Source organism: Pantherophis guttatus, chromosome 2 (assembly GCF_059756535.1).
Source record: "Pantherophis guttatus breed Tessera chromosome 2, ASM5975653v1, whole genome shotgun sequence".
Classification (NCBI taxonomy): Eukaryota; Metazoa; Chordata; class Lepidosauria; order Squamata; family Colubridae; genus Pantherophis; species Pantherophis guttatus.
In genome coordinates this window covers 135,147,339-135,165,440 of record NC_142064.1, presented here as the reverse complement: position 1 = coordinate 135,165,440, position 18,102 = coordinate 135,147,339, and the positions used below count along the sequence as shown (strand labels likewise).

At 44.4% G+C, this 18,102-nt stretch overlaps 1 protein-coding gene across 2 annotated transcripts in view; it reads left to right on the top strand.

The window, feature by feature from the left end:
• CSRNP2 (cysteine and serine rich nuclear protein 2) overlaps nt 1-16,553 on the top strand; it is a 41,454-nt gene extending 24,901 nt beyond the window's left edge. For both annotated transcript variants that reach the window (XM_034412218.2, XM_087886813.1), the window contains 4 exons: nt 1,062-1,310; nt 5,724-5,983; nt 9,900-10,196; nt 11,712-16,553. In XM_034412218.2, the coding sequence (XP_034268109.1) occupies nt 1,160-1,310; nt 5,724-5,983; nt 9,900-10,196; nt 11,712-12,608 (1,605 nt within the window). In that variant the 5' untranslated portion in view covers nt 1,062-1,159 and the 3' untranslated portion in view covers nt 12,609-16,553. The remainder of the gene's footprint in view (nt 1-1,061; nt 1,311-5,723; nt 5,984-9,899; nt 10,197-11,711) is intronic.
• Nucleotides 16,554-18,102: the final 1,549 nt, after the last annotated feature.

The window sequence follows — 18,102 nt, the reverse complement described above, 5'->3', positions numbered from 1 at the left end:
TAGACAGCAATTGTCATAAATATGAACCATTGGCCAGGCCTCTGAATTTTGATCATATGATCATGGGGACGCTGCATGGGTCATAAGTGTGAAAAATGGTCCTAAGTCACTTTTTTTTCCCAGTGCCGTTGTAACTTTGAACGGTCACTAAACAAACTGTTCTAAGTCGAGGACTACCTGTACAGGTTGACTTATGACCACAATTGAGGCCAACATTTCCGTTGCTAAGCAAGGCAGTTGTGCTAAGCAAGGCAGTTGTGAAATGAGTTTTTCCCTATTTTGCTATCTTTTTTGCCGCAGTTAAGTGAATCACTGCTTGTTGTTAAGTGAATCATGTGGTCATTAATCTGGCTTCCCCCTGTTGACTTCGCTTGTCGGAAGCAAAGGGTGATCACATGACCCCAGGACAGAACAACTGCCAATTGTCAGGAGCCCGAAATTTTGATCACGTGGCCATGGGGATGCTGCAACAACAGTCATATGTGGGAAAACTGGTCGTGTCACTTTCTTTCAGTGCCTTTGTATCTTTGAATGGTCGCTAAACGAATGGATGTAAGTCAAGGACTGCCTGTAGCAACCTGAAAATGTTGAGTATGCAGCAGTTTAAATGAGGCTTACTACTTCCAAAGCTCCTGCAGAACTCATCATAATGAAAAGGTGGCAATTCCTTGGTTATCAACTTTTGGCCACTCCTAGCTTAAAAGGTTCTGAGAGTTGCAGGTGGGCATCTCATGCTCTGTTTCCCAGCATATTGTCTTGTTTGCTGGTGCCATCCAGTAACTAATAGATAGCTTTTAATGGATGAAAAGCAGCTCGTGCAATTGTATGAAGAGTGACTAATGTCTGTAATATATGAAAGGGAATCAATCTGACATATGTGGCTCTTCTTAGAAGCCATTTAATTCATCTCTGGGGGGAAATAATAATGGGGAGCAGCCAGAGAAGAAAGAAATGCACAGCACCTGCAGAAGCTGACTTACTACAATGCCCAAAGGCCCTGTGTGTTGCAGGTGTGTGACATGAGGTAATCACTAATCCTCTCCTCTCTTTGTCCATACTAGGTACCTGGTAAAACCCATCAGTAGGCCTGGAGTCAAAAATCTGCAGCTAATACAAAACTCTCTTCTGCTCTTTGGCTCTCCATGCGAGCCAGGGACAAATGGATGCCATCGCAAGTGCCGGCCTCAAGAGGAAGTTTGACGATGTGGACGTGGGCTCGCCCATTTCCAATTCCGACGATGAGATCTCCAACAGCGACAGCGCAGACAGCTGCGACAGCGTCAATCCTCCAAGCTCCTCAGGCTTCATTCGTAAGTGTTGGCATTAGAGGGTTTTTGAAACACGGTTCACTCTGTACAGGTGGCCCTCAACTTACGGCCGCAATTGGGCCTGGAACTTCCGTTGCTAAGTAATGTGGTTGTTAAGTCATCCTGTGATCATGCCTAATTTTTTGCTGCAAACTGCATGGTCACTAAGTGAATCCAACTTCCCTTTGCTTGTCAGAAGCAGGCAGGGACAATTGCAAATGGTGATTGCATGACACCCCTCCCTCCCCCCCAAGATACTGCAGCTGTCATAAGTGTGAGCTAGTTGCCAAGTGCCTAGAAGTGTGACCACTGGCCATAAGTCAATTTTTTCAGCAGCACTGTAATTTTAAACAGTCACTAAACAAATGATTGTAAGTCAAGGACTAACTGCGTCATCAACATTAATTCTGGCAGTACTTATTGAAGAATTTACCTGTTCCATCTGTTAGTCACTGAAGCCTTGCTTCATCAAGAAAGTCTTCCATGGTGTCAAACTTTTGCAAGAATGGGATGACTTCTGAGGTGAAACAAGAGTAGTAAGTATGGACTTCTGCCTAGCTCAGGAGTCTGCAACCTGAAACAGTCAAAGCCATTTGGACCCATTTCCCACAGAAAACAAAACACCAGGAGCCACAAAATATGGGTGGGCATGGCCAACTCGACGTCACTCACTCCATCTAGTTACATGACACCCCCAGCCACGCCTACCCAGGTTTTGTAGCACCCAGTGTTTTCTATGGAAAACGGGTTTCTCTTTCTCTCTCCCGCCTTCTCTCCCTCTCTCCCCTCTCTCTTTCTCCCTATCTCTCTGTCTCCCTCTCTCTCCCTCCCTCCCTCTCATCTCTCTCACTCCCCACCACTTCCCAACCCACACACCCAGGGAATAACTAACGAAATTCGGCCACGTTCTCTCTGTCTCTGGAAAGATACAAAGATAAACCTTGCATTGCAAAAGGAGCGACTGTCAGGCTGTTACATCACAGCGCCACGAGGTTGCCACCTTAGATTGCTGCATACACTTCAGAGAAGCATCATCTCAAGCAGTAGCACACTCACACAAGCACTCATATGCATCCTGCAACTTGGGCCAAAGTGGCTAGAAAATATAGTCCCTGGGTGCCCCCAAAGACGCGTGGCAGGCAAAGTACGGGATGACCCGTCCCCAATCACCAAGTCAGTGTCTGCTGATTCCTTGCAAAACTGGGCAAAGGTGGAGAGAGGGGAGCAAACAGAGCTGAATTGAGCCGAATCTGTTTCTCTCTGTGTGTGTGTGTCCCTCATTCGCGGCCCGATTGCAGCAGGAAACAGAGGGTGGCTACCGCCGGCCTTGGTTAGTGCTGGATGCGCAACCTGCCGAGAGAGAGAGAGATCTGCCAGGGACGAGTGGGGCAGGGAATCGGCTCCAGGAGGAGGAGGGGACCCAGTCTCCCCCATTGTGAAGTGCACTTCCACTGTGCTGCACAAGGCACTGCGAGAGCAGTGGACAGGCCATGGAGTGGTTATTGGGTCTTCCCCCGCCCCACACCAAAAGGAAAGTCAGCTGGACTTCTTCTCCTAGAAGCCCCCCTACCCTTTCCTCTGCTCCCTGCTCCCCTAACCCCCATTCATTCCCACTTTGGGATAGAGGAGCATGTGCTGGAAACGCGTGTTGGGGCAACGTCAGAGCACGCCTTCTGACCCACCGGTGCTCAGCCCGCAACTCTCCGCACTCATCCAAGCCCGGCTTGCTGAGGAAGGGGGGGAGCAGCCCTGACCCCTCCGCTGCCCCCACCCCCCATGGCCCCAGCCATCGCTGCCCGGCTTCCTCAAAGATGCGGTGCATATCAAAGGTGGCAGCTCGTGTTGGAGGTGCCGAACAGCGGGACAGCTGTGTGAGCTGGGCCAGGCCTCTCCACCGTCCGACTCGCCACTGGGGGCGCTTCTGCTGGGCCATCCGCCGCCCCCCACGCTGGGCTTTTGTGCTCGGCTGCGGGAGGGGAGCACTTCCCCACGCCGCCTCCTTTCTCTTGGCCCCAGCAATGAGGGAGAAGGAAAGTCAGGCTTGGGGGCTGGCCCCCACCCTGCAAGATCCGCCCTCGCTGTTCTCTCCCAGACTCCTTTGCTGGCGGCAACCGCAAATGTACGGCGAAAGCAGAATTCTGTTGCCGTGCAAAGGCAAATATAGGGGCTCTTAGCTCCCGCACTAAGGCTCCGCCCACCGCCACGACAGGGCGACAGCTCTCTCATCTCTCTGCCGCAACAGGGCCACAGAGAGCCACATGCAGAAAGAGCTGCATGTGGCTCTGGAGCCACGGGTTGCTGACACCCAGCCTAGCTGCTTCTGTGTTGCCAACCAATAAAAGTTTGTCAAGAGCAGCCTAAAGATAGCCTATAATTTCTTTCAGTCAGCGCAGTTATTATGAAGCTGTTCCATCTTACGGAGTTAATAATTCTAATAAAAGTGTGCATAGTAGTCTTTTCTCCCACCCACCCCCAATCTGATCCTAGTAGAATATATATTCCCACTTTTGCTGTTTTTGGTCTATTGGGTGTAATAGAAGCAAATCATGTGAGAAGTTGCTATTTTCTTAGATGCTCCGTATAGGATTGATTAGTTCAGGGGTCCCCAACTCTCAGGCCACGTCCCTTTCGGAACCAGGCAGCAAAAGTGGAGGGCGAGAACACGCACACAGCTCCACTTGCATGAGCAGCGAGAGAACGCACGCACGCATGCAAGAAGCTCCATTTGTGTGAGTGGTGGGTGCGCCATTACTTCACTTGCACAAATGGAGCTGCTCACGCACGCTCCCGCTGCTTGTACAGATCCCCTGTCTCCCCCTGCCCCCCTCCCGGGTAGGCCACCAAGCCAGAAAGGTTGAGGCCTGCTGGATTAGTAGTCCATAATACCTTGATTAGCAGGACCGTTTAGCACTTAGGATTCAAGGCAGAAAAATGTTTTTGTGTGAGTTGGGGGATGAATGATCCACTACATTCCTCTGGTGTTCTCTACACCCCTCCCCGCATTTGTTTGAGATGTGAAAGAGAAGGCTGCTCTCTTTTCTGTCCTTGTCTCCCCTTTTCTGAAACAGTGCTCCCCTGATATCAGATAGCTGCCAATCCGGTAAGCTTTTTACAAGACCTGGCTAATTTCAGCAAGTGTTCAAGGAACCACTTCAGTCTCTCCTGACTGAATGCATTTGGCAGAACCCAGGAGATGGGCCTTTTCTGCCATGGCACTTGCCCTGTGGAATATCATCTCCTCCCCACCCTCCCCCAAGTTGAGATTGGCCCTGTCCTGATAATCTTCCGGAAAGCCCTCAAAACATGGCTATATCAGCAGGCCTGGGGAATCTCACAGAAATGGTGATATAAGGAGATGGCCGCATTATTTTTAACATCTCTTTTTCTCTACTGTTTTAGTATTAATAATGTTGATTTTTTTTTTTTTTAAAAAAAGTATACTTGTTTTACTATTGTCCCTGTGAGAAGGGTGGCTGTAGAAATATAAATAAATAGACGCTATTATGGTTGTTCCTCAGTGCTGGGTGTTATTTCTTATGTTGGTTACATTTTTCTGTTTAGCTTTTAACCTTATTACTGTTCTGGATCTCGGTAAGCTGCTCAGAGTCAGACATGATTAGAATAGCGTATGAGCCTAGTAAAATAAATAAATTCCCTAAAGCAGCTGTGCCTTTTCCTAGGATCATGTGTCTGCCCTCATGTTCTGCCTAGCCATATTGATTACCCTCTTTTATCCACTCTGGGAGCATGAAGAGTTATAAGAAATTAATCAGCACTTTAGTCTTAGTTCAGTAGAATAGCTGTTAGTTCAAACAGCTTACATTCTGCCCCAATGATTTTTACTCAGATAGGCTTGCCTATGTTAACTTCATTGCTAGTTATGATTGGAGAAGGAGGTTAGATGTGAAAAGATGATTTGCTGGATTAGGACCTGACTTGACAAAACAGTGCCATGCCTGTTGTTTTACACCATTAGTGGCATTTGAAAAATCGATGGCGATGCCGCATTGATTCTACAGAACCTTAAGATTTCTCAGTATTTCCCAGATTTCTGGAAAGGCAGCTTGCCTGATGCTATTAATACGCCTGTGTGGTGCACAGCCAGAATTTTAAATAGCTTACAGACTTCACTCTTGGTTGTTCAGAGCTACAATAAAACCCTGCGGGCTTCGGCCAGTGCTCTTTATATCCTGGAACATGCTCAGAATCCTGTCCAGCGCTTAAGAATTAAGTGGCAGGTATATGTCAGTGCAGAAGATTTTGAAAGCTGCTATGGTGGAAGACACATTCTTCAAACAACATTTGGCACGGGTGCTCTGTAACGATGAAGAAAATATTAAATGGGGTGTGTGACAGGAGGCCCATCCTTGCTTCAACTTTCAAGCGATGTTTCTGTTTTGTTTTCTTACATATCAGCAACCTCCATCTTAAAAAGGCAGAAACAGCTGCGTAGAAAGAACGTGCGCTTCGACCAAGTGACCGTGTACTACTTTGCAAGGCGTCAGGGATTTACCAGCGTTCCTAGCCAAGGGGGCAGTTCCCTGGGCATGGCCCAGCGGCATAACTCTGTCCGCAGGTATACCCTTGGTGAATTTGCCCAAGAGCAGGAAGTGAATCACCGTGAGATCCTTCGAGAACACCTAAAGGAGGAGAAGCTTCATGCCAAGAAAATGAAGGTAGGCTTTTGGCAGGCAGAAAAGTCCTTTTTGGTCCCTCATTTGCAGAGTTTTTGGTGCTGCAGCTTGACCCTATTTTCATACGTATGTAGTGAATATAGCAAGGTTGGGAATTGATTTTGAATGTCTGTAAGCCTTTTCCCAATTTGATATGGTGAGTTCATATCAGGCCTACCTGTGGGAAGTGATAGAGAAAGACCTAGACCATGGGTGTCAAACTCGCCGCATCACATTACTGTCACATGACGTATCGTGACTTTTTTCCCTTTGCGGAGCTGGGGTGGGTGTGGCCTGCGCATGCCACATCTGGCCCGTGGGCCACCAATTTGACACCCTGAACTAGACAATCATATGGTTCTTTGGTGTATTTGCCTGGACTTTTTTATTTGTCTGTCTCTGCAGTTATTAAGAAATAGTATTCCAAATATGCACTTCTGATTATTTTGCATTTTGGTTTTCTTTCCTGTCTTCTCCATTATGTTAATTCTGTGCCCCAAACCGAAGTCCGTTTCTCCCTGGATTTCCCCATATTTCATAGACTACATATAGCCCTCCATCTGGATTGGAATATGAGAAATGCCGCTGGTAATGTGAAAATGAGGTTTGAAGAATTTCTTCTTGAAGTGAATGAATGTGAAGCTGTCAAGAGCTTTCCCTCTGGGGCTTTTGGTGAGGAAGGGTCAGAGATGAGCTTTCTGAGGAAAAAGCTAAGGATTCCTCGCCATCCAGCAGCAGGGGAGCCCTCGCAGCCAAGAGACAAGTACTGCTAGTCATGCCAACCAGTTTTCTAGCCTCTGTTTTGTGTCAACTTGATTCATGGGAAGGCTCAGCAATTGCAGCAAAAGCCTCTCCCCTTTTAGCCTCCTCCAGCAAGCTTCCTGTTCGGTCCATCTCCTTATCATGCCTCCTGGCAGCTTGGTTGGTGTGTCCTGTAGGTTGCCCTAGCAACTGGGTTTCCCTTACTGAATTGAATGCTTCTGTCAAAAAACAGAGACGGCCCAATCATTCCCTTGCTACCATGACAACCAGCTTAGCCAAAAGGACAAATATTCATTCTGTAGTCCTGCAAGTCTGGCCTACTTCTTATAGTTTTTAAAGGAAACCAGTTTCTGAACTGCACTGCTTCAAGGTCTAGGTTTGTCCTTATACGATCCATCCTTCTTTATGCATATGCCACCTTCTCCAGAAGGTGAAAAAGAGAAGGATCTGGGTTGTGACTTGCTAACTAGCTTGGTAGTTTTCTGTGGTGGCTGTTTCTGGTTGTATGAATGAACATCTGGTCCTGGATACCAATCCAACCTTCTTATATATTGAGGTGGAGTATGTCTGAAAAGAAGCCTGCTTATTTATGTATTTATTTCCCAACTTTATTATTTTTACAAATAACTCTAGACAGCAAACATATCTAACACATCTTCCTCCTCCTGTTTTCCCCACTACAACAATCCTGTGAGGTGGATTGGATTGATTGAGAGTAACTGGCCCAAAGTTACCCAGCTGGCTTTTCAAAAAAAGTAGTTGCAGCTTTGGTAATAAAACTGTGGTGCTCTTGAAGACTATGGGGAACATGCAAAGTGCTTTTCTAAAACATGAGAGTTTTGTATATTCCACAGAGAATTTGGCATTCTGAAAATCCATTTTTCCCTTTCACGGTCTGTTACTTGCACAGAAATGTTGAAGGTCCTATCAGCTACATTTTAAAGGTTTCATTTCTATATTTGTCATGCAACTCCTTGTCATTTTTAATGTCAATTCTGCTTTCTCAGGTATCTGATCCTTATTCAGCCACCTTACAACAACCTACAAAATCTTTCTTCCCTCTAGCTGCCAAAAAAACAACAACCCTCACATAAGTCTTCTTCCCTCCCAAGATTGGAGGTGAAATAAATTTGTACTCTGTTCAGCAGACGATGAGGTTTTGTTTTGTTTTGTTTTTTGTATGAGGCACCAATCAGCCAAGTGTACCTTCTGCTTTGCCCTTGAGGACAGGCTGTGTCTGCCAGTAGAAAAATTACTGTGCTTTCCACATGGCCAGCAATGCGAATGGTCGTGTCCATCATCTGTTTGGTGTAAGAAACATCAAGCTACAAATGTGTTTAGCGTCTCAGCAAAGTCGTGATGTAATGATTGGATCAAGGTCACCCTCAGATCCCCCCCTCCCGCCCCCTCAAGATTCTAGAATTCCCAAATCCAAGCTCCACTTGTCACACTGCTTCCCTCAGAAAATGGAGGAGACCGGATTGCAGTGCTCAAGCAGAGCTTAGTTCTCACCTCAGCCCTCGGCTGTGTTGCATCATGTCTCTCAGGAATGGTCCTTTGTAATACCACAGCTACTCTGATGAAACACTACTACTCCCTTTGTTTTTGCCATCAGCTTTGCTTTTTTTTTTATTATTATTTTGAATTTTTATTGCATTTTACGAAGGGTATAAAAACCAAAAGAAAACATTTTAAAAATAGGAAGGTTTGGGGGAATGGGGTTGCAGGCAGTGAGGGAAATATCTACAAAAAAGTATAACTTCTGACTTTTTTTTGGTAAAGATGTGAATACTGCTTCCATGTTGCCCATGGTTCAGATCGTTTTTTGCTTCCCACTTAAAACAGACACAGTATTTTCTTTTTTCTTCTTAAAATGTACAGGTAGTTCTTGACAAGCAACCACAAGTGGGAACAGAATTTCTATTCCTAAACATAGTGCCTGTTACCTGATTTTACGACATTTTTTTGCCATTGCAGTGAATCACTGCAGTTGTTAAGTGAAACTGGCTGTCATTAAGCCAACCTGCTTCCCTCTATCAACTTGATTTCTCAACAGTTGGTTGAGAAGGTCACAAATGGGATGCTGTAACTGCCATAAATACATGCCAGTTGCCCAAGTCATGTGGTCATATAACTATGGGATGTTTCAGTCTTGAATGTGAGGACCGTTCATAAGTCACATTTTTCAATGCCACTGTAACTTTCAGTGGTTGCCAAAGGAATGATTGTAAGTCAAGGACCAGTTATGTATATTCATTGTGTAAATAACATGACACAAATTTTTTCAAAGTGAAAAATATAGAGTATCGTGGTTAACACGGATAAGAAAGAATTCTTTGTGCTTTTAGATACCACTATCTAGAAATGTCAAATTTAAACACAGGATTTTGGCTTGGAAAATGTGCTACTCTATATACATATATCTGCTCTGAGTCTTGGGGGGGCGGGGAATGAGATCTACAGGGTTGTATGGAAGTGACCATTGTCCAAACCATGTTTTGAAATTTCCCATGTCAAATAAATGAAATACATATCTCCCTCTGATATCATTCTGTTTGAGGGGGCAGATTTTAAAGGACAGATGAATTGGATAAAGGTTCAGAATGGGTGGGCACGGAGCTGGGGAAGGTGCAAAGAACTAAACTACTCTCTCTTAATTGATCATGATCTGCCCGCACAAGCCAAGAGCTGGTTTGATCAAAGCCCATAATCTTTTCTAACAAAGCTATGGCTTGTGTAGTAGCTTGAAGGCTTGCATGTGCAAAGGCGAGTCACTGTCAGAATTTACTCCCCAATTTCTCTCGATGTTGCGTTCTGCAAACAAAGGAGAGAATGAAAAGCCCAGAACATGGTCTAACGGTGCTCTGGTCTGTGCATGTAAAGCTGGATCACTGTTAGAACTTGCTTCTTCTCTTGGGCTTACTTCAGCTTTGAAAGTGCAAAAAAACGCATCATTGTCAAAAGTCACAGCCTGAGAGGAATCGGTATTTGGAGGAAACGGGTGACCTTTGCAGCCCAGTTAAACTTAGGGAAATCATTTGTGTTTTTTTTTTTCCAGACTGAAAACTGATGGGATTTCAATTTCAAGATTAACTTTTGCTGGTGTCTGTGTCTGTTGTGTTCTCTATTCTTTCCCACACCCCCGCCCCCCCCTAAGCTGACCAAGAATGGAACTGTGGAGTCCGAAGAGGCTGATGGCTTGACGCTTGAGGATGTCTCTGATGATGACCTCGATGTAGAGAACGTGGAGGTGGATGACTACTTCTTCTTACAGCCGTTGCCCACCAAGCGGCGGAGAGCTCTACTTCGAGCCTCTGGTGTTCATCGCATCGATGCAGAGGAAAAACAAGAACTTCGGGCCATCCGCCTCTCGCGAGAAGAATGTGGGTGTGACTGCCGGCTGTACTGTGACCCTGAGGCCTGTGCCTGTAGCCAGGCTGGAATTAAATGCCAGGTCAGTGGGGAAGAAACCGCTAGGCTTTGGCCTGAACCATATCTCTTTTTGCCTGCGTGTCTTTTTGATATGGAGCGGGATCCACTCAAGCCTGGTTTCATGTGTTGAGTCTGAGCTTATTAGAGGTGATTTTTTAAGAGAACTCCTACAAAGTCTTAAGGGGTGATAGGATGTATTGTCCCAGGGGTGAAAACCAGCAGGTTCTGACAGGTTCTGGAGAACCGGTAGCAGAAATTTTGAGCAGTTTGGAGAACTGGCAAGTACCACCTCTGGCTGGCCCCAGAGTGGGGTGGGAATGGAGATTTTGCAATATCCTTCTTCTGGAGTGGGGAGGGAATGGAGATTTTGCAGTATCCTTCCCCTGGAGTAGGGTGGGAATGGAAATTTTGCAGTATCCTCCTGCCATGCCCACCAAGCCACACCCACAGAACTGGTAGGGAAAAATTTTGGATTTCACCCCTGTATTGTCCCCTTAGATGCTCCAAGACTGAAGTTAAAAAAAGAAGCGAATAATTCAGGAGGGAAGATCCTGCTTGAGTTTGTGGAGAAAAACAAACTACAAGATGCAGCCAGCCTCTGGGATGGGGAGCTAAAAGGATGAGGAGGTCTTGAGGAAATAGCACTAGCTTTCCAAGATGATGTGAAGTCACTGTAGTTATTCATGTGGGAATCCGCTATTCTTCTGCTTCTCTCTCTTGGCCGCTATATGAAACGAGCGCTTGAAAGAATCCGATCAAATGTTAACTTAAATTATGCAGCGTTTGTGCAAGTTTAACCACATTTTCATAGTATTTGATTTACAGTGTTATGCTTCTTAGACAAAACGAAGAGACAAAGGGATGTTCAGAATCCAGAAGTCTTAAATACAGGAAGTCTTAAGTTACTTCATTTTTGATTCCCAACATCTAAGCTGCTGGGTAACACTAAATTTCATGCTCTGCATTGTTCTCATCTGTAGCATTTTGCTTCCTCCCCCCCCCCCCACATGTGGAATGTGTGCATTAGCATTTCTGCTCTTAATATTTTCTTGGCAAAGTCATTCTCTCTCACTCTCTCTGCCTCTTTTGCACCACATCTTTTGCACACTAAATGTCTAGCTCTCTGGTAAAGGATTTCAGGTCCTCTTTCCTGAAAGTGCTTTTATTCTGAAAGAGCATTTGATGGCTTGATAAATGAAGTGTCAAAGAGCACATTCTTTCTTTCACAATAGATCGAATCCGACATACTCCAGGCCATTCTTTATTTCTTTTGATTTCTCCTTGAAATACAAGATTTATAGGTAGGTTAACGGGGGGGAAAGAATTGAATGGGGTAGCGGTGCGGATTCTGGGTTGTTTGCGGGCTATCTAGCCGGTTGCTTTTTGATAACAGTTTACATGAATTTTACATGTTTCATCTGACTTAATTTCCTATCTGTTCACTTACTCTCATTTTAGCCAAGCTTTCATCCTTCCAATCACTTCCTCGGTTCTCACCCAGGCCCAGTTTTCACTGTCCTTCGCTTCCCCCACCCAGGTGGACCGAATGTCCTTCCCATGCGGCTGTTCCAGAGATGGTTGTGGGAACATGGCTGGGAGAATTGAATTCAATCCCATCCGGGTGAGGACTCACTACCTGCACACCATTATGAAACTAGAGCTAGAGAATAAACGGCAGGTGAGCCGGGCCCAGGTTCTGGATGAAGAGACCCCTCATAGCTCCGGCAGTGACTGGCTGGGAAGCCAGTCCCCAGAGACCCAGGATTTCCAGGAGTTCATGGCGGAGAATGAAACGGCAGTCATGCATCTTCAGACAGCTGAGGAGTTGGAGCGGCTGAAGGCCGAGGAAGACTCTAGCAGCGGCTCCAGCATGGAAAGCTTGGGGGTGTGCATTTTGGAGGAGCCGCTTTCTGTCTCCGAAGGGATGTGCCCAAGCCTCGCCACACCAATCCTCATTCAAGCTCAGCTGCCACCAGGTTCCTCTGTTCTGTGTTTCACGGACAGTTCTGAGCAAGCCAGCTCAGCTGAGGGCAGCCAACGCTACTTGAACAATGGGCCTGTTGTGTACTATCAGGTTGACCAAAGGTCAGTGCTGGGGGTGAAGGGGGAAAATAGAGCAGAGGAGCCTGAGGGGCCCCCTCGTTACACAGAGGAGAAGGAGCTAAGCATCTACTCTGTCCCTGTGACTTCACTGGTGTCTTGCGGCAGAGCCACAGCCACCAGCAGTGTAGAAACAGAGAAGGCGGCTGTATCTTTCGAGCCCCTGTCTTCTGAGAGCTGTCAGCCTGAAGTTCCTCTGCCAAGCCTGCCACTCCACACAGACGTGCCACAAGACAGTTTGCGGCCCCAGAATGTGGTGCCGCAATCTCCAGAGAGGGCCTGCGAGCTCCCCTCTTCTGAGGAATGCTCTTTGGGCCCTTCTCTGGCCGTGTGACAATTCCCAACCCATCACCTTGATGTTTATTTATTGACAAAAGGTTTTTAATCAAATGGCCATAGCCATTGGGAATTGTTTAATATTGGGGTGTGGGAGGGACAGGAGAAGGGGGCTGCTTCGTGTGGGCTCCACCATATAAGGACCTAAAACGAGCACTTATAGCTGCCTCAAAGTAGGAGGATCTATCTACTAGTTGGGCGGCCTCCTGGTTCTGAAGAGGTTGGACCCATAGGCGATGGAACTTTGTAGGGGAGGCCTTGACTCCATCCTACAAGGACCAAATGTGAATGTGTCTCATGGAAGCAATAGAGCAAAGCTGCCTTTTCTAAAGCGCTGGATGGGTTGGAGGACAGGCGGAAGAGAACACTTGTTGCTACTTCATGACATCTATCAGTCTCTAGGCGTGGTGGAAATCTCTCCCTCCAGTTGCTGATCCCAAGCGAAGCTGCCGCCACCGCTGCCGTCACCCATCCCTTTCTGTCACTTTCAGTGCTGTGTCTTGGTAACGGTGACCTTACTTGCTTGAACTGCTCTAACCAGTTACACAGCTTAAGCTCTGCAACCTCTTATTTATGTGACATTTACTGCCCTTCGTTCCCTGGAAGAATCCCATATATTTTTTAAATTCACTATGAATTAACTTTGATCATGACTAGCTTACACCTACAGTTTGGCATGCAACTGTCGTAAAAAATAATTTTCATCCTGGAGCCTTTGCCCTGCCCCTGCCAATAGCTTCACCCAAACATATTCACGGCCCGTTTTGCTGGCTGGCCTTTGCTGGGACTGATTATGTTTAAATTAAGTTTTTTTAAAAATGCTGAATGTTTACGGACATGATGTGACTCAAGTCTTGTCACGGACTCTATGATCCTAAGCTGTCACCTCCGACTAGAGTTCCTTTGGGGATCTATTTCTGTAAACAATGAACGCCCTAGGATCGGGTGGGATCCAACTTCCTTCTGAAAAGAACTGCCAGTTTGGGTGGGCAGAGAATTCGACAAAGTATTTATTAGCCTTTTGCCCCATAGTTTTCTGAATCAATTTTCCCTTCCACTATCTCAGTCTTTTCCATTCTAGTTGCACAAGAATTTGGAGGTGATATTGAAAGCTTTCTGTCCCCTTGCTCCTTGCTTAGCAACCTAGCATTCTGGATGACTTGAAAGGGCACGGAGTCTGTGTGCAGTAAAACTGCAACCTGCTGGGTACCAAGCATTTAGGGTCAGTAAATGTGCAATAAGATGGCACCTGCAATTCCCCTCCTGGTGAAGTGTGTACATTGTTCCAATTGGTCTTGGAATAAAGGGAGAAAGGACGTCCTTATAAGCTGCCACTCCACCCCTATGACAACTCTAGGATAAAAGCACTTTTCTCTTCCGGCTTACCAGGCATCCTTTCCTTCTTCATCTACCTAAACAACAGATAATCATTGTCTTTCTCTGTTATCACCTGTTCTGACCCAGCTCATGTTACAGCCCTGTGGTGTATGGCCTGGGGCTCAGCAAGAACTGGTTTCCCAGTATTTAGGAATCTTTCTTTTTTCAGACTGCTCAAGACTTACAATGAGTTGCACGAAAGCTATAGTCTGGGTAATTCAGTTACCCATAACTCCTTATGCATAAGAGAGGGTGGGATTTAAATAGCCTTTGCAGAGAGATCTATCCTTATCAAAACCTACCTCCCAGCTGAGAAATAATACAGGCACCATCAGAACTTAAATAGGTGTTTTGTGTTTTTCAGGCATATCACCAGATCTGTGTGAATGCTGGGTCATGTAAGTTTCTAGATGCTGAATCTGAAAAGATTTAGCAGGCTTGCCCCTTAATTGAAAAGCTGCTTGGGAGTAGGCAGAACAAAAAAACTCTGGCGGTAGCCAAGTCTAACTTAATTCTTGGCTGTTAACAATCAGTGATGAGCAATCGGCGCTGCCAGTACATCCAGAAAAGCCTATTCTCCTGAAAGTGACTCTCTGTAAGATAAACACTAGCAAATGCTGTGTAGGCGGCAGCTGAGAAAAACTGACTATAACTATTGACATGTAACATCATTCCAGGCTTCAGAATAGATGCAAAGACTCCAATACTAAATTCCTGTCTTGATTTTTACCTTATTTCACCCAAGCTCTCCTTGTGCAGATTAGCATATAGTATACAGCCAGGGCTTCTGTACTTTTGCCAGACTACTAACTACTTAATTGCTTTCACATCACTACCTCTTTCGGGGGATTGTTCAGAAGCAATGCTATGTTTAGTGGGCAAATGTCTCCTTTGTACATTTTAAAATGTAACAGGATGAACGTGCAGCCTTAAAAATGTCCACTGTCCTCGTCTTTAAAAAGCCACACATTGTTGCATGACACACACTCCTTCCTATACACTGATCTCATTCCTGAGAGGGTGTTTAGGCTTTTATTCCATGCTGTTTTACCCCCAGGCTACTGTTGGGTTTGAGGATCCATTGGTGTCTTTAGGAAGAATCTTTCCTAATTCTCACATTTGTAGTTTACAAAACAAGTGGTGCTATAAGCTAGATTTATTTTCAAGGCAGCTGATCCCAGATGCAACTCTCACTGTAGCAAATGTATTTAGTGCTCTTCACATCTGAATCAAACAGAATAGAAAAAATTTCCTCCTACATTGAATGCATAGCTTTGTAGGTATCTAGGTCAAAGAGAAGGCATCTCTCATAAAATTCTCAACTCTTTGAAAGCACCTTGGCTATTTATAATAATACTGACCTGTAACTGCTTTTTTACACAATTACAGTAACATTATTATGGGCAACTGTAGGTTTGTTTCAGGACAAGATGCACTTGCCTTTTTCCTATATTACTCCTCCATTGTTTCAGCTATAGTCTTTATAGCCCTGAATTAGGACCATTGTGTTGTAGATCTGCTCTAAAGTAGTAGCTAAAACCAGAGATTTTGCTGCCTTTAACTGCATGGTGTTATTCTGGGGATTGGGCACAATCAGCCCTAGAATCAAGATTTTCAATGGGGTTTACCTCAATCCTTGCAGATCTGGCAGTATAAGAATCTCCTCCTGTTGAGTGCTTAAACTGTTGCACCCCTTGGCCACCTGCCAATTCTCACAGATGGTTTGGTGGAATACACTTTCTGAAAATGGAAGCAGCTTCACACTTAAAATACCAGGATTCCATTTTTATAATGCAGAAACAATTCTCGTGACTGACATTCCAGAATGCAATGATTAATGTAACGGCTTGGTAGAAACTAAAGTACTAAAATACTACATTCTTACCCAGAGGTGTAGATAAAGGGGAAAACAGAACCTCAACATAGCTATCTGAACTATTAAATTTTACACTGGCTTTCTTTTCCACGAGAATGCTTAGTTATGACAGGAAAATACCACCTTAAATAGCTATTTGTAGAAAAACAGCTAGGGGGAAAAACACTCCTTCCTGAGCATTATGAAAAAAGAAAGGGCGCTGATCTCAAATGACAATTTTATTTCTAAATCCTATAGTAGAGGCTGGGCTTCTTAGAAAGCTTTTGTTTTAAAGAATGTTCTTTAATGCAAAAAGGCCTATTCTCTTGCCTGTCTCCCTTTTGTTATTAATAACAAAACTATCTTTCTTACTCTGATGTGGTGGTACATTCGCCTGTTTTCCCTTCTTCCCTTCTTTTGGTGCTACTGAACTGTTTACAGGACAGCCCTTTTACTACCTGGAAGAGACTTCTATTAACAGAAGCCCTGGTCTGACATAATTGGTATTAGCCCTGTCCTCTTTTGTCACTTGCAACTGATAACTTCATAACTCTGCTTTCCTGCAGGAAATACACAGGTGGCATTTTCAATGTGAATCCAAAGCTTGTCAGGTCCTTTACATTTTGTTTTGCCTTTATGTTCTTTTCATTGTGATAATGCTGTATTTAAAGAGGATATTTAAGTGTAAAAGCAAATAAATGCGTAAACTTACATGAAGCGAATTTTGTTCTCAAAATTGTAGCCGCCTTCTATTCAGTTACAGACCCAGTGTGCATGCACGTTTTCTGGTATTTTTCACAGCTGCTTTTAACCAAAGTGCAACATATGATTAATACTTGCAGAGTCTGCATTTGTGAAACAATCCTTTGTCGAAAGGAACTAAACAGTATCAAAGTATGTACAATGTTTCATCATAATGGAGAGCTTCTGCATTGGATCATTGTAGATATCACCTTTCAAGGGTAGTTTTTGCAGTTTGGCTTAATTTTGATTTGTGACAAGTTATCAATTTATCTCATAGTGAAACCTTATGGAAAAATCTTTTCACACATCACATCCAAAATTTTTATTCCCTTGCATAGATGTTATTTCAAAAAGACTGATCATATTACTTGGACTAAAGTGCACACAACAAAGACTTGGGTCATGAACTTAGTAGTCACTAGTTATTTTATAGGGGAAAACAACTATTCATAGTTTGAGTGTTTCCAGTAATTTATGACTCAAGCTCAGATACTCAAGGGGAGTCACAATAGTGATATGTTAACAGAATGACTTCAGAACTCCACAATTAAAAGATTGATGCATTTTTTTTTAATGTTAGCCATCTTTTAATGGTAAACATTTATCTTTCAAGTAAAATACATATATTCATTTCTCACACATTTTATGATTAGCTCAAATACAGACTTCCTCAATTTACACATGCCATCCAGAATTCCAGATTCTGGTATACTACATGCAGTCTTTTTTTTTTTAATCCACCGCTTTTTTTCCCTCAACCCCCCCACCCCCACCCGTAAATGATTTTTCAAGCCTGCTACACTTCATAATAATAATAATAAAAAAACCCTGCAAATCTTATGGCTCCTGAGAGACCAAGATTGAGTCTTCCCTTTTGATAGGAATGACCAATGCTATCTCAGCTGTGCCTTCCCAGTCTTTTGCTGGCTTGGGTCTTTACCATTAAGTCCTGCAAAATGTGTGTTGTGTGGGTTAATTATAATTCCCCCTTATAGAGAGAGGCTTTAGCTTCAATACTGACCTAACATTTCCATCCCAGTTCCTCTAACAATTGCAGCTGGAGAGAGAAATAGTGTCCCTGGAACATTTCAAAACAAAAGGGATGGAAGAAACAAACAAACATGAAGACATGTGGATCGATCTCCCTCCCTCCCCCCCCCCTTAACTGGCAAGACTGAAATCACAGAAAGTGGTATGTGACTGTGTATTTGACAAAAAAAGCTGCATTGTACCAATGTGTATTCTGCAATTGTTCATTTTATATATATATATATATATCTTTGCACCACTTCCTGGCCATTATGAAACAAACTTCATTGTAGCCATTTGAGGGAGTAGAGTGTCTTTCCAACGGAAGATTTTGCCTCAAGCATTATTAGCAAGACTTTGGACTGACAAGTCTGAACAGACATACATTATACTCTGACAATCCAAGAAAGGGGCCTGTGAGGTCATAACTGAACTAGGCTTAAATTGCAAAGTTAGTGAAATATACAGCAGAGGTATTTGTGCTATC